Source organism: Typha latifolia, chromosome 3 (assembly GCF_019914945.1).
Source record: "Typha latifolia isolate L0001 chromosome 3, TyphaL0001v2, whole genome shotgun sequence".
Lineage (NCBI taxonomy): Eukaryota > Viridiplantae > Streptophyta > Magnoliopsida > Poales > Typhaceae > Typha > Typha latifolia.
Genome location: NC_133088.1, coordinates 12,763,359 through 12,788,039, shown reverse-complemented (window position 1 = coordinate 12,788,039; position 24,681 = coordinate 12,763,359). Strand labels below are relative to the sequence as shown.

The following is a 24,681-nucleotide window of genomic DNA, read 5'->3' as shown; positions in this document are numbered from 1 at the left end:
ATTTTCACACATTCAAATTATGTTGTGCGTAGTTCTTATCTGAGGCACATTTATAAAAATAAAAAGATAGTAAGATTGTATACTATATTACAAGGGTTCAACTGATGCTAAGAAACACTTTCAATTCAATAAATTCTCATCTATCAATCTTCATAGAGCCATCATGACAAGTAGGACAGAAACTTCTCTAGGTTCTTTACCCAAAATACAGCAGAATTGAAAGAACAAAAAGAAGAGAAAAACAAAAGGAATTACCGTCAAACAAATAACTTGACGCTCATGTCTAAAAGGAATGGAACTAAAACAATGAATATGATGATTTTTCACTTACTTAAATCAAGGATGGCTATATCTACCTGCATGCCTTGTGCTGATCGGCACTTTTCGTGCTAATGGAGTATCAACACCCAGCAGAGGTTGTGCCAATGGCGCAACTCCATGCCGGGGTTTGCCAACCCATGTCAAACTAGCACGGCCTTGTGCTGACCCATGTCGATCAGCATAGATTCTTTTTTCTTTTTCTTTTTTTTTGTACTTTAAAAACTAATTTGGGATACATAAATGATAGATATAGCTCAATTTTGCTAGATCAATTATTTGAAAAGAGTCTTTCTATATAAATCTAATATTTTGATGCTAGATCTATAAAAAATACTTTTAAAATGTAGGAATCAAAGAAAATCTAATTGCCCCAAAATTTTCCCCCAAATTTTAGAAAAATCTAAAATTTAATATGCCAAATTCATTCAAATTGGGTCAAAATTGATATAGAAATATATTCGATTAACTCTATATGAGTTGATTTGAACTAAAATTTTATAATTTTAGCTAAAATTCTAGCATGATTATATTTCCCCCTATTTTCCCAAATTTCAAAAAACAAAAGTCAATATTGTCAACAAATTGGGTCAAAATTGATATAGGAACATGTTAGAATAAACTAAGTTCAACTAATTTCGTTTTAATTATTAAACTATAATCAATTCATATATGTATTCAATCATATTATGTGTTACCTCATATTTCTACTTGAATATTGCTTTATCTTTAATAAAATGTTATTTACAATATTATTTAAGGATAAAGACTCTAATGTAAGTTTTATGTATATTCAAACTAAAAACATGTATAAAAACCCTAAAAATATATTAGAGGCATGTCAATGCATGCCACAGCATGCAGAGGCATCCCAAGCTGGTGCGACAATCCTTTAAACTCAATTGCATCCAAAAGCATCTAGCAAGATTCACCATATTAAATGTCACCCTAGCCCACCAAGAAACGAGAAATTTCAGTTTACCTTCCAAAAACATAACCAAGGCTATGTGTTGCCTGCAATATTGTAAGAAAAGCGGATGGAAGAGGAGCTCTTATAGCAGCACGCAGTACCATGGCACAATCTCCAATTGTTGGAGTTCCACCTAATTCTACAACCTGAAATATGACCAAGTACTGCTATTCAAATACTGTAACTGCAAAATCAGAAACTTTCATTTGCAGAAAAGCATGGTGAAACATCTAGACTAGAAAAGCTTTCTGCTGAATCCAGGACTAGTAATTAAGAAAAAGTAATTTCTTTTACAGATCAACTACAATGAGGCTTACAGATCAACTACAATGAGGCAATTATAAATCTTTAATGATCAGTCCTGACAACTTGAATAAATGTATGGACAAGTTCCACAAGTTGATATAATCCTCTTCATATTTAAATGTTATAGAAACACAAAAGCATGAATTGAGAGAAACAATGAGTGATGCTGGATTATATTAAGAATGAGTATCAACACAAACAATCTATTTTATTCCATGGATCCTAATACTGTTATTCTGAATATCTTCTGCAGAAAAAAAAAATGTGGATCAAAGCATTTGGTCAAAACTATGCTTGTGTTGTCACCTTTTAGTTAAAATTGGAGATGTCTTGGTGGTGCTAGTTGATTTACAATGTTTTAACTATAGGAACCTAAAACTTAAGGACTTTATAATTATGTGTTAGGATTTATAATGTGGCAATCAAGGCTTGCTATCCAAGGTTCCAAGTATCGGGATCAGGATTGATATCAGTCACTTGAAAAAAACAATACATATTGACCACATAGTGCCTCTTCCCATCTTTGTCACTCTCCTCCTACTCCTCCTACTCCCACTCACCCTCCCTCTCCTAAGAGCAATTCCAACCGGGCTCCAAATTACCAAATTTGGAGCTCAATTGTGCTCTAATGGGACTCCAGTTGTTTAGAGCTAACTCCAAATAGCTATTTAACTTTTTAAAATTCCAATTTTGCCATATAAAAGTTTAATCCAACAATTTTAATTTCGTCTATATCATTTATTAAATAATCTAGTTAGTTAAACGGAGTATATAATTAGTTTTACTAATAGGTTTTTAACAAAAATAATACCTCTCATCGAGACCTTAAAATGAGTAGTAATTAAATTATTTTTGAGTTATCTTAAATTTTTTATTTTTTAAATTATATAATAAATATTTTTTTCTTATTTATTATTTAAAATTGGAGTGTTCTAAAATTATTCGGACAATGACTCCAAATTATTTTCCAATGTAAACACTAAAATATTAAAATAATCAAACATGAAATAACAGACTATCAAACATGAAGAAAGAGATGGCTACGGAGATGACATACCAAACTATTAAATACTTATTGTTTCTATTATTTCATGTTAATTTCTGCTTATTTTGTGTAATATAATTTTGATACTTTTCATAATGACATGTAATGTTTATTTTGATATTTATTTCGTGTAATATAATTTTGATGCATTTAACTTAAGTAGTAATTTAAAATTACTTCTAAAACTTTTGAATATTAGTCTTATTTTAAAAATCTCGATAAGAGTTTTCTAACGATATATTTTTATTAAAAAATGATAACATTAAGAAGACCTAGTAAATGACTTAAAATATATAATATAAATATAAATTTTTTATATTTATTAAGTAATAAATATAAAGCCTAGTGCATTGGAGTGCACCGGGCTCTTGGCTCTATATTTAGAGCCTTTGGGCTTCAAATATAGAGCCCTCCATGGAGATGCTCTAAACAAATCGATGCTTCTCAGCATAGATTCAACCTCCATCAACATACAGTGAACTTTGACGCAAATTCGATTCCGTCGACCTTCGATGACCTCGGGAGTGCATTTTTTCCTTCTACTTTTTTTTGCTCCCTGACAAGCTCTCTCTCTCTCTATCTATCTATCTTTCTCTCTCTCTCTCTCTCTTCCTTTCTCTCTCGGTTTTGGTTCGTTTTGGCCAAAACTCGCTTGATCCGAATCAAATATTGACCGATACAATAGATACCTCAAACCAATTAATAGACTCATTTCAAGGGATGAGCCGAAACTAGGAACCTTGTTGCTACCGAACACTAAGGTTGCCAGATTCAAATCATTGAAATAGCCTCTTAACTATGTAGTTAAAATTCCTTATATGTCATAAACCCATATTTATCATCTATATCACTAGCAGATCTAAATATTAGTTTACATTTTTTTTCTTTATTAATATGTCTGCCAAGTAAAAAAAACGTATGGTTATTAGGTTTCTTGTGTTACATCAATCAATTCAATTTTCACATCTTGATGTCTTTCATTATCTCAGATTGCTCACAGCCTTATACAAATATTTTGAGAAACTATTTCAACTATCCATCCCAATATCAAATTGGCATATTTCACATTTACATATTTACTAATGTCCATGTAAGTATGTAACCAACAGCTTCATGTATTCCATGCACTATATACAGTTTCTTCATTGGACATGAAAATGATGGCAAAAATCCACTTTCCTTCAGCCAACTGTTGTCAGAGTTCAACTCCATACGGGACTGGTGAATGTTAATTTGGCACAAAAAGAGTTAGCAGTGATAAATCAAGAATATCTTGTTTCGAACATGCCATCAAAACAGTACTAAGAGAATGAATCAGTAATCATATATTAATAGATTTCTATTTGCAAAATGTATGCTTAATCAGCTTCTTTATAAACCCAGGAAAAATAGAAACTACAAAACTTGGCTTGTCATCATGGAACCTACATAATGCCAAATAACTTTAGTTAAGAAGTTGGCAACTTGACACCATATAGTAAAGGAAATTACTTTACCAAGACATCCATGAATATGTAATTAAATAAATTTTTTTGTTATTAATCAACATAGGCAAGAAATAAGTAGCAAAAGTCGATTTTCTCCAACCAAACACTGATAAAAGAACATACCTTCTGCATGATTTTGATTGCCAACTCAACTTCCCATTCTTGTGACCATCTGCGAGGCATTCTGTTTTGCAAGTCACTCTCCCAGGTCCAACCCCATGCATCCGCAATTGTAAACATATCTGATACATCAAAAACCTTTCTCTCCCTCATGACTTTAAATGCATCATGTACATCCTCTGGAAACCAATCTTCATTAGCATCATCCTACACAAACAACATTCTTTCAAATATCTATGCATCAACATGAGAGCTTAGCCTCCCTATTGACTTTAAATAAGTGCATGAAAGATATACCAGCTGATTACAAGAAAAAAGTTGAAACAAAATGTTTCTTCTGACAAACACCAAATTGGTAGAAACAAGTAAATGGATGCAATATATTGGAGATTGTCCGCAAGATGCTAACCATCAAAAGTAGCTAACTAAAAACTCACCAATAGTTCCAATACATAATACCCATCCCTTCAGCTGTTTATGCACTCAGTGGTCAAGAAAAGCAAAATCAAGCTTTTAACATAATTATTCACAAGGACTATAAATTATGTAATGCATGCAGTCAGATATGTTGAATCAATCACAATGTGCTATACATTAAGGTGACAGATTTAGCAAAGAGATTGCTACTGTACAGCACACTAAACAATTCTCTGATGGTCCAAGGCAGAATCTCATTTTTCAAAGAAATCAAAGACTACTAGTCTACTATTATTGCCACTTCCCATGCTAACTTGGTCAAATAACAACTGTGATGGATCCTTCTTTTCATTCTGGAGCCGAAATGAACTTCCCGTTTTATGTATCCGTTGTTCTAGTTAAGCGGAGTTCACGTATTCTGAAAATCTTCTTTATTCCACTACCGATGATGGCTTCAGACTTGTTTTCATAGGCGAACTTAAAATTTCTTTCTTCAATAAGAAAAGCTGATCAATTGGGCAGACTATTATTTTTTATAGTATCAAATATCAATTACTACATCAAATTCCATTTTTCAAAGCACATTATCCTGTAAAAGTAGACATAATAAAGTAAAAGTTAGACCAAGCAAATTTTGCTTTTCCAAATTCTAACAGAACTTTCTAAGCCAAATACTTTCTTAAAGGTAATAAAATTGGGTATAAGAATACAAAAGATGACTTGTATCTGTAAAATATTCTTCTCATGATTTAAAATAACTTGTATATTTATTGGGTTTTTTTCGTTCTCCATGCACATGCATGTGTCCTTTCATTAGTGATACATAGACTGATAGGCATACATATATCATTTTACATAACTAATAAATATGTGAACCAATGATGGCCATGGCCAGCCCCATGCAAGAGAGGGAGAGGGAGACTCCCACCATGACATCACCGTCGCCCTCGTTGCCATGCTCGTCATCGTGCCTCTCCATCTTTCGCATGCACTAGGTGACAATGAAGAAGACATTGGCATCCGCTACTTAAGTTAGATCCGTTTATGGATCCTTTTCATTACAACCTTGCCATCGTCTTCTTCATTCTCACCTAGGGCACATAAACGATGGAGGCACGATGATGAAAAGACGACGGTTTCGCAAAGACACTCTCTTCCGTGGAGAGGTACGTGACAGCGACAGCGATGACACTCTCCGCACAAGAAGAAAGGATACCGTGTGGCACCCCTCGTGCCACATGCTGGTATTGCGCCGGCAGGGCCATCATTGATGTGAACAGATTGATATAATGCATGCACATACATGCATGCTTGAAGGATTGAAGCAACCAATCTACAAGGTAGTAGGCTTGCCACATGGGAGACAATATCAGCAGAAAAGCTTTTTACCTACAGCAAATGTAACCAAGTACTAGAAATCAGTAGTAATTGGCTACTTGCTATTAAATTTGAGAAGAAAATCAGATGAAATTTCTCTGCCTCTGCATTGCCATATAGCAAAATTTTATGAGTATTGCAATAACCCTTTCATCCACAAAAAGTCATTCATCACAAAGAAAACTGATTATAGATTACATGAGAAAACAAAAATATCAGGAGTACAAAAAGTCTTCCATAGAAAGTATAGTCATTATAGACAAAAATTATGTTAGGACATCAGGTATAAAAGTTAAATCACTAAGATGCAACTCAATAAACTTTGACTGTGTAAGTACAGACCTCAATAGATGCTCGGGACACCTTTCTTCGCGATTTTCGTGAAGAAGTAGCTGTTTCTTCCGAATCTTTCAATAGTTGAACTCCAATCATTTGAAGAGGCTTGGCTCTCTCAACTTCTTTTTCCTTATTAATATCGCCACTTTGACTTTCTGTTTGTTCAACAACTTCCTCCTCCTCATCTACCTCATCTTCCTCTGCTTCTTTTGCCGCATCTTCCACAGAATCAACATCATCCAGCATATCAGGAAGATCTGGATCTTCTGTGTCAATATCCTCTTCATGGACTTCATATAAGCTTTCACCCAGAAAACGCCGTTTCCAGAACTCTGTATTTCCATCTTCTAGCTTAATTCTTGATACTAGTTCATCTAACTCTTCGTCAACCTAGGAAGAGAATAGCAAAGGAAACGTTTTATCTAGATCTGACTAACAAACCTGCAAATATTGCTATATATAGGAGTCATACAAATTAAGAAATCTAAGACAACAATAAAAAAAAGGAGTACTAGAAGCATACAGATTTGCAGATTTGCATATTTGCAGAAAATGTATATAGATTTGCACTCAGAAATCAGGAGCATACAGATTTGCAGTCAATGTATACCTCTTCTTCTTCCTCTTCCACTGGAGGAACCCAAAGTGGTCGGCCGCGTGAACGGTTTATTCTTCTGGCTTTTTGTACTCGTTGGTAGAGTACTTGTCTGGTTCCATCTGTAGGCAAGCCTTGTGCATCAAGCTCTTCTTTTAACTCCGAGACTATCATTTTACTAGCAGCTTTTGGTTTCAAGGCATTCTGGTCTGGCCCTTTAATAATTTTTCGCAATCTCTCCTCCACTCTAAGGACATCAGTTTCTGAGACATCACCTAAAATTGCAGGCCCTTCATTCCGCAAAGTTTTCAGGAGTTTCCGATGGTAGATCTTCCATTCCTCTAAACAGCGCTGTTTGAAAGAAGTTTCTATTGGATTTGAATAAGCAAACCCAACAGCATCTGGATCCAAAGGGGTTTTCCCCCTATGTGGCACCCACCTCTTGCGTTCTCCTGTAAGACCTCCTTCTGCTATATACCTATATAATGGGCACTTATGTAAAAACATACCAGTGTGAGCAAAAGATTGTTAGAGGAAGGACTGAACATAACAATATTATAGTAGATTTATCATGAGATTATTCTTTCACTGCACCACTGCGCTAATGGTCAAAAAAATATCTTGACTAATGTGCAGGTTCTTTAAGGAACGTTTTGCTAGATATTGACTTTGGATTGGTTAGGAAGTCCAGTCACTGGCCCACTACCCCAGTTGGATACTTATTGTTGTCCTCCACTCAGGAGAACCTACACAAAACAAACTGAAAAGTTCTGCTGTCCCCTCTTGACTAGGGCTGAAGTGCTTCTTTTACTTCTTAGTTTCATATGTATCTTTGATTTTACTGAGCAACCAAAACTTGTCTGTAAGTCCTGCTAACTTCAGTGATATGGCTGTGAACTGGACCACCATATAATTGCATCAGTCACCATCCCCAGCCAGTACACACGAAGAAAATGTCCTAGACTACTAGAAATGATGTTGGTATTCAATGAAGCCCAATGGGAGGAAGATTTAGAAAAGGACATCCATAAAAAGGCAAAGAAAATAATAATAAAATATTCCAATTTAACATATTGAAAGCAGGAAATCAATGGCATAAACAGAGTTGAATAATATACGTCAGTCCAAGACTTAAAAAAAACACGAAGGAAATAATGAAACAATTGAAGATGGTAAAATAAAGTGTGAAATGAAGGTTGAATCGTTGAAGCTTAAATAAGACATTCAATGTTAAAAGCAGATCCATTGATATATCTATCTTCAAAAAGCAAGGCAGATTGAAAAACTAGAGAGCTAGCATAGGGTAGTAGTGTATTATGAAACACTAATCACATGAGAAGGATAAGTAATAAGAGTGAAATATTTTGGGCACCCATGACAGATAAGAGTTTCAAAAAGACAAATACCCATCAATATCTTAGCTTAGCATTCTCAATAAGAAGTAATTTTCTAGTGTTTGGGACAATAGGTGGAATATAACCAGGATAACATTCAATAGTATTCATTTGTTTCAAAAGATTTACATGAATGACATATAGACAAGGTCGGAAAAATCTCCCTTTCGGTGAAATTGTGCTTTTGCAATAATTATTCTTAAAGGCATGATATGCATTGTTAGTTCGTTACCTAACAGTATAAGCTTTTAGAGCCTGGTGAGTTAACACGAGGAAGAGTTTCTGAGTTCAAATCCCACCAGACTTGCCTTGTCAATTAAATACAAAAACATCCACTCATTTAAGTCAAGTCCACTTCTTGGGTCTTTTAAAATATCCTAAGCTTAGAAGTAAGGGAAGTGTAAGAATATAAAAGATAAAAACAACTATTTTTTAACAGCTTCAGTTTTTGGGTCAACCGGTTATCTAACATAGTATTAAAACCGAATTTTCTAGATATTATACAAAACTTGTCAGCCTGTCTTTATTCCTTATTTTCAAGTTTCTATTCTAATGGTGTGGTGGGCTATGGGCCACACGTTAGGGGCCGTGTTAAAGACGTGATATATTATGTTGGTTTGTTATTGAATAGCTTAAGTTTTTAGAGGAATTAATGAAATAGCAACTATGAGAAGAGAACAATGTGAGACAAGGACTATTTCATATTTTACATATACCACACTTGTATATCTTCCACCTAGTAGCATTATTACATACTGTATCATACTAGCATAAGTGGTTAGGCAGTCGGCCTTGCCTAAATTGTTGCATAACTATATATCCCAGACAGAATGAAAGACATTCTTAAGATGGGAAGATTTCACTTTTAGAAACTGTTTTGCTAGGTGCTAAAATTAACTTCCCTATAGGCCGAAATACTTAGTAATAACTAGATTTATACCTCTATCACAGTTTCTCCAAAACAGCTCACAACATTCACTGAATGATCCTCAGCTCTTCAATCAGGATATCCCAGCCATTCAACCACCTCTAATCACGGCTGTCTGGCTACCTTTAAGTCCAATAACACACCATTGCTGAAATAGTACCTCTCTGTCCATAACTCATGGAAGCGACATTTGTAGATGCTCTATTAAGTCTGACATGCTTGTTGGACAAAAGACAGGATATCTAACATATGCATGTTCCAGAGTCCCAGAGAAAAGATAAGGAAATTCTTTAAAAAAAGGATGAAAAGATACACAGGAGAATTATTTATATTCTGTTAGTCAACACAGAAACTCAAGGGTGATTAAGTTTTTTATCTAATAAAGGGTTCAGCATTAGTGCAGTCTTAAGCATCAAAAATTCAAAACACAATGGCCAAAAAGAACGTAATGAAATTCTAATAAAATGAACGGGACTTTAAACTTTTATCTATTCCAGACAGCCATTGGAACATAGATATTAGGAAAAACAAAAAAATAAAACCACAAACATAACCATAGATCATCCAGGAGCATAGAAGTAGAACTGTAGAAATATTCATATTTCATACAAGTGATAGCTAAAAGGCAGCAATGAACAAATCAACAAAAGAAGCAGAAATTCAACCTCCAAGAGATAATTAGTCTAAGTTAATACTTAATAGGCATACCTTGCAACATAATCTATTTCGAAACCAACATCAGCTTCCTCTTGTAAGGGTTCTATCCATGAACTCACTAATGTACGATATTTTCTGCTAAAGATCATGGCTCTTGGCGCAATACATTGATTATCTTCAGCCATTGCTTCCAAAGCTTCAAGCAACTCAACAGCTCTTCCTGATTGGAAAAAAATATCCATTCAGGGAAGTACTAAATTCACAAAAACAGAAGAACCATTAACATTAGAGGATAAGAACTACAACAAATGTAATGAAAATTACATGGAAGAAAACAACACTGCAGACTGCACTCAGTATCCTTAAGTACAATATTGCAGTTACAACATAAATAAGGGAAAAAGTTTTAAAAGCCAGCATGGTTACAGTTATTCCGCAGGAACCTGAATAGGTGAATTACATATATTAAGGAGCTGAAGATACAATCTTTTAGAAAGATTAATCAAATAAATCTGCCCAAATAATAGCTTACATGCGACAAATAGTTATCTCTTGATTTATATAGAAAAGAAATTCTGGAATTGACGGAATCATAGAAACAAGAAGCCCAAAATTATCACTGGAAATTCTTGTATGATAAATAAAGCAGGAAATATGCGGAACAAACTATATTACTGATTTAGAAAAAATCAACCAACAGGGAATGCCAAAATACCAATTAATACCACTCTTGCCATCTACATATTGTCTGATAACCTACAATTTGTCTTTGCATTTGTGCATAATAGCTTTCATAGTGTTGAGTCCCTCTAGGATCTCACCTACTACGAGCTATTTGTAGAAAAAAAAATCCTTAGGTTTTGGTTATTATAAGATTGGACTCTTAAAACTGAATACGTTTATTTTTTATGCTAAATACACATCTTTTTATAATAAAATATGCACAACTTACACATGAGATGTGCACAATGGCCTATTTTTCGTATTTGGAAAACTAAAATGTTTTTTGTGCAAATGCCTCCATTTACTACTTACTAGACCATTTTGGGGCAAATTGAAAATGATTTCACTATTGTAGCATTCTTCTTTTTGCAGTGTTCAGTACCAATCAAATATAAATAAACTTTTACTCCTATCCACTCATAGGACTTCAGATGCATTGAGGAACGAAGTGGACTACAAACGGAGGGGGAAATCTACTAAGAAAGAATTCTATTCTGGAAATAATAGTCCAACAATCTAGTTTCTCCTAATTATTGCTATTTTGAATCAACGATGGCAGTGCAACTATCGGCACACCTTTACGTGCCACTGATACGCATTTATAATATTTTTAATAAATTTTTTAAGATATTTAGAGATATTTTTTAATCTTCAGTATATCAATCTTTAATTTTTGGTTTAAATATATGTATTAAAATCTACATTATAGTGTTTTATCTTTAAATTATTTTTGTAAATGATCTATTTTATTTAAAATAATAATAGTTAAATATAATTATTATTCAACACATAATATGATTGAATACATTCATTAAAACTAATATTAATAATTGAACACTCCATAATAAAATTGAACACATAATATTAATTGATAATAGTTCAATAATTAAAACTAATATCTAGTTGAACGTAAAATGATGAAGATGACCAAAAACTTCATTTGCTGGCACAAGAATAATACGAGAATGTTGCATTAAATACTATCGATATTCTTTAAAACTCATCCACTAATCGTATTACTCGTTCTAATATCTCACATAGTATTCATACAAATAAGAATTTTACAATTTTCTTATAATATAATCTAAATATTAAACATATATGAAAATGACCAACACCAAATAGGAACACCATAAACAATGCAGATTATAGATATAAAGTATAATAAGAGTGTTGTGGCTCTTGTGAGTATGATTGATATGATAGTAATAATGATGAAAATTTCTGTAGGTACACCTCTCCTAATGTCCTACTACCTACAAAGACTCAAGTTTTCTATAAAAATAATATCTCTCTAATAAGAATGTATAACAGGGATGCATATCTCATCTCCATCATTACTGTCACCAGACTTAGTCACGTCATCATCACCATCATCATTATCAATTTTAGTCTCATCATCATCAATTTTATCTAATAGTCAATTGATCAGTTTATTTGATAATGATTGATAAAAATAGAAAAATAAAATAAAAGAAAAAGGCTCCACATGGCATATTGACCGACAAACTGCCGTGTCGGACCGGCGCGGCCATCCATGTTTTGAATGTTGAATGATGAGATGCCTCCAGAGGCATTAGTTAGTAGCTACCTTCATATCAATTTGATTGGCTTGAATTTTGTCGGATACTGTGAGACAATTGAAATTGACCATTAAATATGGCCATAAATTTTATTTTTCTAGGTTTATATGTGAGAGAACTTAGTAATTGCTTCCCTCTGCAGTTCCCACAACGGAACATGAAATACTCCTACTACTTTCGAAACAAGCAAAGTCACAAAATCTTAATAACTATATTTTGACAAAGACGCTTTAGAAGGATGACTTAAAAGTATAATGAAAAATACAAAGTGCAAGTAGGATGTTTGTAACACCCTAAAATTAATATATAAAAAAACCCGACGCACGCGCTAAGCGCGTGTGTCACAGCCCTGCCACCCCGTCCTTTCCTTTTTTTCTTCTTCTTCCCCTGCCATGCACGCCACTGACGCTCCCCACCCCTTTTACTCCCTCCACCCCGCTATATCTTTCTCATTCTCCTCTCTCTCGGGTTGCTGACGCTAGAGCCGACGAAGCCCCGGAGCCGACAAAGCCAAGCGCACGAACCCATGGTAAGCCCCTAACCCCCCGTAATTTAGTAGATTAACCCCTCCCCTTCACCGTCATCGGAATCCCCGGCAGCCGACGACTTTGCGTCTAGCCGCCGGTCCGAGAGCTCCTGTGGAAGGGAGGGGCTCTCTAGTCAGGCTTCTGGCCCTTAGCGTTGGGAGGAGGGACCTCCATGGCCGTCGGCCATGGAGCGCACCTCACCGCAGGGCGAGCTACCCCCATCCCCCCCCATAGGCGGGGAGGACAGGCGACGACTCCACCACGGCTCGAGTTATGCCCGCCGCCGTCGAGCCAAGCCCTCCTCCTCCTCTTTCCCCTTCCCTTCGCTTCGACTAGTCATCCTCCTCTTCGGTGAGGGTCGCAGCCGCCCGACCTCGAGGGCGGGCTGCCGGCGGCATGGGCCACTGGTAGCGCCGGGCCCCTTTCCTCTCCCCCCTCTATCTCCTTCCTTCGAAGGAGATGGTGAGGGTTAAACTAACCCCCACTCATCTCTTGGTAGGCTGCGGTTCAGACCGCAGCCCACTAAGCCCAATCCTGATTTTTGGTGGGCTGCAGGCTGCAACCCACCAACCCAAGCTTTTAGTGGACTACAGTACACTAAATCAAAGATTTGGGTGGACTGCAGTCCACCAATCAAATCCTTGGTGGGTTGTGGTTAGACCCCTAGCCCACCACAGCTAACCTTGTGGGCTGCAATTGGACTGCAGCCCACCAAGGCCTCCCTTACCCTATTGGGTTGGGCTCGAGCTAACCCAACACCCCCTAGGCCCATTTGGGGTCATTTTGACCCTATAGCCTCATTTCTCTATTCCACCTGATTAATTAGCCTAACCACTCCCCTAAAGATAAATTATTATCACCTGAATAGTGTGAATTTTAGGATGACATAGAACTCACCCTAGGAGACTCTTGACTTATATATATGCATAAACCTAAATTCTCTAATAAGGTAATTAATTCTATTAATTCGCTAACTTTACGTATGGCTTTACTTGCGTGAATTAATAGGATCGACACTGCGTGAGGAGGATTCTGGGATTCCGGAGGAGCCGGTTAGCTGAGGAGAATTAGAGTACTGTGGAGACCCCCCAGGCAAGTAGAGTTTATACAAGTCTAAAATAATATAGTTGCAGCTATTATACCTTCCATGACACTGTAGAAAATGTTAGTATTAATACATGCATCTAGTGTACCATAATATATCTTGACATGTGCAGTTATTGATAGTTTACTCATCATGATGTTATGAAAATGTTAATGTTAGCATATGCATTAGTGTAACAATGATCTACATGTATCATGTATGATAAATCTTTGCATAAATATCTGTTGTGAATATAGAATGTAACAACCATGATGACTATGACATGACTTGTACAGTCACATACACTGCACCACTTTCACTTATCATTAGTAGTCAGGTTCTGACTAGGCAGTGCCCCTACTCGCTCAGCCCGAGATTAACATAAAGTGTATCATATATGACTATATTATTAGTGGCCTACACCTAAGGTCGAGAGCTTGTGTGGCATTCAGGTAATTATACTCCATAGTCAGAACTAGATTATGATGATAATAACATGATTGTGAGGCAGAGATATATCTCTAGCGGTGCCCGACGACACAAGGTTAGGTCGTCCATTGATGAGCTGAGGGCTCCTGATTCTCCCGCTAAGGGCAGTGATGATTTAGAGATAGTGAGATATGGGCCCACGACCGAGGTCCTTAGTCTGATGCCTACAAACAACCGGTCACATACAGTGTCGCCATACATATTTAGGTGGCATTACCGCTAAATGTGTATATATCCCTTCTCGATGTATGAGATGATGGATGGTTATATGATGGATGATTTTCTTGAGAATATCTATATTGTGTGGTGAGTGGCTCGTTGAGCTATGATAAAACATAATTAATGCCTTGGTGAGCATGAAATGACTAAACTACTCTTTTACTTCTAAGCATAACATTTAAATACTATGATTAGGATTTGTATGAATAAATGTATCAGGCTTTATACCTGTGTGGACTTATCCTGATATGATTAAGAGTTGGCATGTTCCAGGATAGTGACGTGTAAACTTTATTGCTTGCATTGATTTAGTAACTTATGGTAAGTCATTCAAATAAGCGTATTTTTATTGCTAGCAACTATAGGCATGCATTGGATATGCACCTGTGATTTCATTATTCTAGATTGTATGGATTCTACTCGCTGGGCTGTGTGCTCATCACCTCTTGGTGGCATCATTTCAGAGCTGAGGGAAGCAGGTGCGGATAACGAAGAGTAGCTGCCTTTTATTCTAGTTATGACTATTTCTATTAGTTGTATTGAGCCCCTACGAGGGTGTTATGATTGACGTTGTATTTTGGACATTAGAGTTGCATTTTGGATGTGTATCTTGAAGGCTTATTGTGGCCTGTGGAACTTGTAGCCGGACTCATATTTGTTTGAGATTATTTATGGTATGAACTTATATTTCTATGTGCCTTGTGGAAATCTATTACTGACAGATCACGTGATGCACCGCATGTGGGGACTTACCCACACAATATACACGTGTATAAAAAGGTTTGGGTGTTTCAATGTTTCTAGTGGACAAGAAGATATTCATTAATCAATAACCATAAAAAATGCAAGGAACATTGCAAGACTTCCATCTAAATAAATCATTCAAACATGAGCATAAAACCATCATTCTATATAGTTAATATTTCTTATCCATGATAAACTCATAGAGTACTAAATGCATGGAATATGTTGCTTGAGAATATTTCATAATCCATTTTCTCATAATTCTTTGGCGAATTTAGTTAGACATATGGTTAATAACAATACCTTCACGGCATAAAGCTCGGAGATAAAGAGAAAGCGGATCGCCAAAGTTCCCTTCATTATATAGAACTTTTGTCCCTCCAGGAATATTCCTAAGGGCTCGAAAATGACGGATAGCTTCCTTAATGACACAATATTTTGTAAAACATTCCACTAACAACCTGACCAGAAGTTGAAGATCAAAAGAAAAAATCATTATCTAAAAGCACAGTATTAAATCACTCATAAAGACGATCTTGAATAATGGACAAAGAGGAGAAATTTGGTACCTACAACCTGAAAAGTAAATATGCAAGTTGAAATCAGAAGATATGTTAAAAGAGAGATTGACACTACAAAAAGATTTGACCTTTATTTTTATATTTCAGAGTACATGTATTATAAGTCTCCACTGAGATACTAGTCCAAAATGCAGCAGTTATCCATGAGATACAATCAGGCTAGTGTATGAACTATAAAGTGACCATACTTCATGAACATATTTTCATATTTTGTAAATCTTCCCGTACCAACCTAATAACGAAACCAAACAGTAAAAGAAATTTCATTTAAAATAAAATATTCAGCCATTAGTAGGAAAACCACAAATGCCTCAAAAAGGAGCAATATGGCATCCATAGAAATTGGGGTAAATTTGAAACAACTGAGATGTAGTGTGCAGAGACAGGCATGAAAAGGAGGATTGTCCTTCAGTTCTAATGTTTAATTTCAGTCTCCACTTTATGCCACACATACAGCAAAGCTATCTGAAATGTCATTGATTCATCACCATTTTCAAATAAAATTAGCAAAAACACAAGGAATGTACTTACGCGTAAGTCTTAACATTAGGTTGCAAGCGTTTATGATCTTCAACCATCATCCCAAGTAATTCTGCCACATCCTGTATTCTATGGATCAAATGAAGAAATTAACAAAGTCAATAGTGGAACAGTAGGAACTTGTGAGCTACATGCATTAGGATTAAAGATGAATAAATCGAAGAAATCTTGTTAACAATTGCTATAGATTTGGTGCTTAATGTTTTGATGGATCAGAGATAGAGCACAATATCTCATGAGTGATTGAGTGGTATCAAGAGATATCATTCAGCAAAGTGGGTGAAGAATAAAGAAAGAAAGAAATCATTGGATATAACATCAGGGATATAACAAAAGACATAGAGAACTTAACAGAGAATTCTATGGTGATTCAGTTCCTTAATATAAGATTTGCTCTCTTTATCAGAACTCAGAAATGAAAGTTATATTATTGATTGGTCAAGTACATATACATTGGCTAGTCTACAAACTTCACACTAAAACTTTGAAGTTTGCACAATGCTATAATGCTGTTGCCGTTGAATGTGCCTCGGGATTCGCAAATACTCATACCGAGGTGAAAAGTGAACAGACTTCGTCTCTCCACCTTAGTATTAGTTTTTATGGATCATGGCATGCATTAAATGGTTAGAAAGTGTTAAATAATTTGTAGCTGAACAATATCTATTCACACAGAAACACATAAACATATATATGTATTGTCCCTCAAGACTTACTCGAACAATTACTCAACAGAAAATGAGAGCTTTGGTTTCCTCTCATCGAGATAGAGGCAGGCAAAAGAGGGATTTTCGTCGTTTGTGGATCACTCGGATAAATGCATTCATTTTATCATTTTCATTTACATCTGGCTATGGTAATTAGTACTAATATCAAGTAAGAATTATTGTGCTGACAAAAGCATCAGTCCCACCATCTGCCTCTCGCACTTAAGCTATCTAATCCCTCAGCTGCCTCTTTTTTTAATCTTATGTACTCTTTGGCTTCTTTTGCTTTGGGCTCGCTGCCCTAGCTGTCTGGCATTAGTTATACTCACTGCGGTCATCACAGGTGGTGGCAAAGCTCGAGGTGGGGCAGAGAAGCTTGTGGTGCATCAAAAGGAGGTAGTGTGGCAATTAAGCCGCCTACAGCAACAAACAGAGGTGCATAGCATGGAAGGAAGCAGCAAACGTGTAGGAAATGGAGGCCGAGATCTGGTGAGTGAGAGAGGAAGCAAGGACTTCAGTTGAGGGTCTAGAGAGCTAGCAAAGGTAGATGATTGTGGAAAGAAAGCAAGAGATTAAGGAAAAGCAGTCTAAATTGCCAGAGAATTAGTTGTGAGCCATGCTAAGCTTGTGAGTGGGTAGAGCAGATTACAAGTGGAGTTCACTGTTCCCTATTGCTCAAAAGAGAGAATCAACATCTTTCTCCCACAACAAACCAATGTGGACTAACTCACTAATAAAGGTGTTGACCATGATGATTATCGGCCAACCTGTGTTAGTTAGATGTGTACATCTTACTGCAGTCATGCCTACTTGGCACAAGGGACTGCTGAGCCATGCTAGTTGCCATGTTTAGGAAGTATACTTTGGTATAGCAAATCCATGCTGTGTCTTAACTTATCATGAACTCGAGGAAACATTAATTTACCTGCCTCGGTGCAACAAGAGAAGGAAACTACTTTAGCTACATATGAAAATAAATGCTAAGGTTTTAAAGATCATGCCATGATGATGTGTCATGATCGTTGGAATGAGATGTGCCAATGGATGCATAGTCATCTCTTGTCAGTACAAGATATGATGGCGATATGGCCCAAACCGCTTAGTACATCTCAGATAGAGGAAAGATTGGAGAAAAGAGGGCCAATAGGAATTGATGGAGGGAGGGGAGTAGCGACAAAGCAGAAGAACCAACAGATATAGGATCAGTAGAGAGAATGATGGTATCCTAATAAAACGTCTGAATCAGTCAGAAAAGCCTAATCCTTTGCACAACCTGCATCTTAAATTAACCTAAGAAAGTTGTTGGGTCATGAGTGGAGGCTTACGTACTTTAATCCAAGCCCTTTAACCCATCTTATTCCTGATACTAATTCGACAAACTTTCCCATTATTGCTGCCAACCCCCAACTGCTACCAACCGACTGGCACAGGATTGTGCTGCACAGTAATCACATTTCAAGCACTTAGATCCTCACTAACTATATTTTGACCATATACAAGTACTTTAAAATTTTCAGCACTCCCAAGAAGTACAGCAAGTCATTCTAAATGGAGCACAACCTAATCCAAGTGAATATATTGAAAAACTCAACGTAGTTCAAGCTTGGTTTAAGACTAAAAGCATAAGCCCAAAATTCTTTCTGCAAGCAATAGAAAAGAAGGCTTTTAAAAATTATGTATAGGACTTAAGAGAGAAGTATCACCACACAGCTGAAAATTGCCATCTTAATAATAATGCAGCAATTGATTAAAAGTTTGAAACAATCAACTACTTACAGTATATTGTAGCAATTGCTTTGAGTGTAGGATTTTACCAGCACTATTAGTCTATGGAACAAAACTTGATGCAAAACAAACAAGAGGAAAGCAAAATTAACGGTATTACCTGTCATAGGACTCGGCTCTAGTATATGCTTGTATAACCCAATTATATGTCTCCGTATCAGGTTTCATGAAATCTGCAGAAGATGTGTATCTACTTGTAAGCTAGAGGATATTTCTTGAATATCACAAGCAACAGCATGCATAGAATTTAGAAAATTATGTCTTTGACCATGTATCAAAACAAAGAGTTGTGGTCTTTTTTGCATCTTTTATAATGCTTTGCAGCAAGAGACTCGACCTAAGACCAGAACTGAAAGTAAATAACTGGGCAAGCAAAAAAGGAAGATGAAATAAAGATTCTATACATCCAACCTAATAGAAAAATATACAAGAAATCAGGTCCCCTAAAAGAATAAGGAAAGCACAATAATGAAAAGTGTTCAAGCAAACACAAGATTACAAAGAGTAGCAATTGACAGTTAATCTAACCCTTGAAATTAGGTGAAGTAAAATCAACTATTTTACATACAAAGATATGAAGTTTCAGAACCAAATGATCTGAAACCACCATGTTTTTTTGGGTCTTCATCCAGATTATGATTTTCAACCGATACTCCTTGAGCTTTGACATTTCCAACATATTTTTTATTTTTCACTTCGTACTTTCCTTTTAAGTGGAGGACAATTAAGCCATGTTGGCTCCTCCAGAAACATTCCTCAAGTATAACTATAGTCCATAGGTATCTCAAGCAAAAAGGCTATGCTGACCGGCACTTGCCGTGCCAATGGTGGAACGACATCTAACTTCTTGAGCTTTGACGTTTCCAACATACTTTTCAATTTTCATCTTCTTACTTTCCTTTAAGTGGAGGACAATTAAGCCATGTTGGCTCCTCCAAAAACGTCCCACAAGTATAACTATAGGTATCTCAAGCAAAAAGGCCATGTCGACCGACACTTGCCGTGCTAATGGTGACACGACATTTGGCATAGAGATGTGCCAGTGGCACACCTCCATGCCGAGCTGTGTTGACCAGCGGGGTGCGTGCCGACTCGAGCAGATAGACTGACACGCAGTGGTGTGCCGATGTGTTAACCGGTGATCGACATAGCATGTGCCTTCGGCATAACCATCATTGATCTCAAGGTGCAAAACAAGGCCTTTGTGTTAAAACCTTCACCTTCTAAAAGAAAAACTATGAAATAGGTCGACCTATAAAGAATTATACATGGCCTATCACATCTCACTTGTTAAATTTCACAAAAATGTGCATATACTAAATTACTAATTGTGTAGAAAACATATTATTGCAATTTCATCTCATTTCTCACTTCCTAGAATGTTTATATATATTAATAGTCAACATAAATCAGATACTTTATGTGAAATTAACCTGAACAATCAACTGAAAGTTATTGCAAAAATTATTTTACATGTTTTTTCTATTTCATTATAATTTTTCCAATATTAAATTTCTTTGACAACTTTTTCACCTGCAGCTATAAAAGAAAGAGAATAGACAAAACTGCCAAAACTATTGTGATAAAAATTATAAAATGATAGCAGTACTTTAATCTTTATCGCTATGTGATTTCTGCATGCTATCTCAGTTCAATCTAGTCATTCGAAAATGAATGTGTGTTTACAATATTGACTCTTTTCTAACCTTATTGGTCCATCAAGGAATAATCTGGTACAATCATCATTACAACAAGGCAGAAAGAAATTATTTTTCATTTGTTTTCAGTACAACATAACAAAAGGTCTCAGGCACATAAACCATAGGGCATCTACAGGACTAGATCCTAACATACATGCAATGCATGAGACCTGATTAAGTGTTGATAAAAGAGAATTGGGAATAAGGTCAGCAGTGTCGATGATGTATTGCACCAAAATTAAGAAAGGAAAATGCACAGAACACTGTCTTATGGTGGACATTCTCAGTGTTTCCTTTCAATGGGGAAAAAATTGAGTCTAGATTACTAAGATTGAAAGCATGAAAACCTCAAGATGTAATAACAACAGGTAATCAGAAAGAAAGATAATTGATAATGCTGATGCTTGTGAAAATAAATAGATGTAATTATATTGAACATTGATCATGTGCATGGAACAATATGAGGTGGAGAGTTTGGTTTTTCTGTTTTTCTGCTTCAATCTCAAGAACAGACTTCCATATGATAATACTCATTCAGTAAAGGATATAACACCAAAAGCATCAATTATATTTCTATTACACAGATTGGAACGACATCTATACCTTCTCCTCCATATTCCATATTTTCAAATGTCGCAAAAGCAATTTCTGGTATTCCACAAGTAGCCTGCCAGAGATACCAAGATAGAAAGAGATTGGTGGGAGCTATGCAAAAGAATAAGTGTGCAAACAACATGATTTCATGGCAACAAAAATATACTCTTCAAATGAGGAAAAAAATTATAACAATAGCTAATAGTAACAAAAAGGAATGAAATTGATACCATGAGCATTGAGGGGTGCTGCAAGTGCCTGCAACTATAGACTTCAAGCATTATATCAGAAGCAAAAACATCACAGCACATCAATTACATAATTTAATGAGTTTTTCTGCATTAGGCCCTTACATTTTAGCAATATGTCAAAAAAACCATCTTACCAGTATTAGCAAAATGAGACTAAGTTATTAGAAAATTTCTCAATATCTCAAATCGTTAGTAATGGAGAGATCATGAAAGTTTTATTTCACATAACCCCTTCCCTTTTGCAAAATTGAAAAATGGCAACTGTATTAAGTCAAGAATTTTTCAAAGGTACCTCTGGGCACTGAGAACTAAGCATTCTTTGGTGGCATATCTTCAATCATAACATTGAAGAACATTAAAAGAGAACGGCCAAAGTAACATATTTAACACACTGTCAAGTATTCATTGATTTCCTTCATAGAACGCTTCTTAATTACTCCCTTTTGACAGTACTTGAACTCATAAAAAAAATATTTTATCAATTAGCTTGAGTCTGCCTCTAGGAAAAAAGGAAATCAATAGAAAAGAACAACAAAAAGTGAGAGATCAATAACCTCAAAGGAACAACTAGTATGTTTACACTTCACTTTTTCTTCAGCAGTGCAACTAAGATGTTTCACACTTCACTTTTACTTCAACATTGCTCCCTAATTACTGACAACCTCCTTTTACATATTTTGTGATAATGTCATAATGAGCATCATCTTTTACACGTTTTACAAAAGAAAAGGAGCCATACACAAAAAGACTCCTTACATGAGGCCTCCATAGTATCACTATGGTGCAACTTGAGGACTAGTAGTTTTTTGGATGTTTTTGAAATACTTTTTGGGCCATTCTGCAATATTATAAGGAATAGGCTCTGTGCAAATAAATGAACGCATGAGCTCATATAAAAAGGTACCATAGAGAACTGGAAGATGAGTTCTTTCATAACCAGCCATATGCTTTCAACAATCAAATAACATCAGCACACATGAAACTTGATTTATAGTTTAAAAAATAAATACTAAGCCTACAAGACATATAATTGCACACTTAGTGTCATCTCCAACCAAAATGAACAATTGTGAGTAAGAAAAGGAGCAGGTTTTACCACTCAAAAAAAATTTCAAGACAAACAAAAGCATATTAATATCAGTATCAAGTTGGTGAATCAATGTGATACACATTGCCATAAGAGCGCATGTCTAGGTTTACTACTCAAATTGTCAATTTCCAAGCAGCATAGATTTACTTGCCTCGACAAGGTAGCATGCCTATTGACAATCAGATGGTATGGCATAATATGGAGCATGAGAATGCTCGACGGTGTTGGCATGCCCACATATAGAACCATGATCACCACATGCCAACAAGCATAGCTACCCATGAACTAAAGCCAATCAAATGGAAGACAAATTTTTACATTATGTAGTATTAAAACCAAGAAAATGAACTAATTAATGTCACCTGTACACTAAGAAGGCAATTAAAATGAAATGTGGTAGCCATTCTTCCTGCAGCCTCCATCTCATATGCAATGGTTAGAGCATTAGAATGGTCCCCAGATTTACAGTCTTCTTCAATCAGAAGATCATAAAGTTCATCAGTGGCTCTTAATCCTCCTTTAGATCCTTTCAAGAATACAGTATTGGCATCATCCAGATAGCGGTTTCTGATTAGCTCCTCTGCATTCAAAGAGAAACATATTTCTTACTGAACTATTGCAGAACAGAATCTGTCACAATGTACTAGCATATAGAAGTTCTGTACCAACAAGAATCAACCAAGCCTTGCGGATGTCAAATTTTAATTTTTCCATAGCTGCAAGAATTTCCATCCCCCTGGTTGCATGACCTCGGGAGCCAAACAAACGAATCAAAGCAACAAAGGTTTCATGTAGAGGGCGTAGGCCTGCACTTAATTCCCTTCTCAGAGACTGCATCTGCAATATGCAGATTAGTCATTCAGCACCAACATATAGTACTTTCATATTTAAAATACAAGATGCAACCAAAAGTCTAGAAGATCAGCTTCCTCTGGGTAGCTGCTCAAAAGAAAGAGGTGAAAAGAATGGAGGGGATGCAGAAGTTAAATTAAGTTAATCAATTATATCATCTTCTGTTTTCCTTTCTCATCCCTCTATCATTATGTAGGCATATCGCTTCACCATTTTCCTCAGGCACAAGTAATTTACGCATTCGTACAAAACTTATAATTGGTTCTCATTTTAGCCCTTCAAAACATAGACACATGTCCCACTCCACATTCTTGCCAAATACCATTAACATTAGAATCTAGAAAACAAAATAACTAAATAGAACTAAAAGGAGATGGATAGAAGCAAGGGAAATAGATCGGGAATAAAGGCCCTGTTATGAGGTATAGACACAAGTTCTCCTATCTGTTTCCCTGTTAGGCCATCTAAGCCATCAAAAGTTCAACTTTCTTTTTACTACTTCGCCATCTACAGACCAATCCCAAAGCACCCACCTGAAATAAAACCATTAGCTCCTCCTAATCTATGTTACCATCTAAAGTAACTACCTCAAAATCCCACTTAACTTGTCATATTCATCGCATACTAGTCTCCGCACAACCTTTACAATAATCTTAATTATAGTTTGAAAAGTTATCATCCAGTTAAAGGAATTTTTCTGTAGACATATCTCTAAATAAAAGATTCTCATCTTTCTTGATCATCCAGATTGCTCCAATGTCTAGACTCTAGAGGATATTCTAAAGGATTGCTCTTGGTAGCATGGCCCTAAAGTGCAACTTAGAAGATGGATATTCTACTCGTCAGTTAGCCATCACTCTTACGAAAGTTCTCTCAATTGCCTGATTTCTTCTGGAACCTTCTCATTTGACTGGTTCTCTACCCAACACCACATTGTCGGAAGAAGGCTGTTTTTATTTCAATATACCCGCTCAATAATAAATTTCTTGAATCATAACTAGGAAAATTCAGAAAAAAGAAAAGAAAAGAAACAGCATTCATAATAGGGGTGGCAATCGGGTCGGGTTAAGCGGGTTCGGGTCGGGTCAGATTCGGGTCGGGTCAACTTTATCCTAACACGAACACGACCCAATTAATAAACGGGTTGCATTTATTAGACACGAACACGACCCGATTATTAAACGGGTAACACGACACGACCCGTCTAACCCGTTTAATAAACGGGTCGTGTTAACACGACACGGTAACACGGCCCGTCTAAC

General features: G+C 36.0%; 1 protein-coding gene across 1 annotated transcript in view; it reads right to left on the bottom strand.

Moving 5' to 3' along the window:
• Positions 1 to 24,681, bottom strand: part of LOC140784150 (uncharacterized) — a 28,210-nt gene that overhangs the window by 1,917 nt on the left and 1,612 nt on the right. The window contains exons 2-12 of the mRNA XM_073131382.1: positions 23,233 to 23,404; positions 22,930 to 23,147; positions 21,236 to 21,299; positions 19,033 to 19,105; positions 16,432 to 16,509; positions 15,623 to 15,780; positions 10,002 to 10,170; positions 6,987 to 7,449; positions 6,383 to 6,766; positions 4,250 to 4,453; positions 1,301 to 1,434 (exon numbers count right to left, since the gene is read on the bottom strand). Of these exons, the coding sequence (XP_072987483.1) occupies positions 1,301 to 1,434; positions 4,250 to 4,453; positions 6,383 to 6,766; positions 6,987 to 7,449; positions 10,002 to 10,170; positions 15,623 to 15,780; positions 16,432 to 16,509; positions 19,033 to 19,105; positions 21,236 to 21,299; positions 22,930 to 23,147; positions 23,233 to 23,404 (2,117 nt within the window). The remainder of the gene's footprint in view (positions 1 to 1,300; positions 1,435 to 4,249; positions 4,454 to 6,382; positions 6,767 to 6,986; positions 7,450 to 10,001; positions 10,171 to 15,622; positions 15,781 to 16,431; positions 16,510 to 19,032; positions 19,106 to 21,235; positions 21,300 to 22,929; positions 23,148 to 23,232; positions 23,405 to 24,681) is intronic.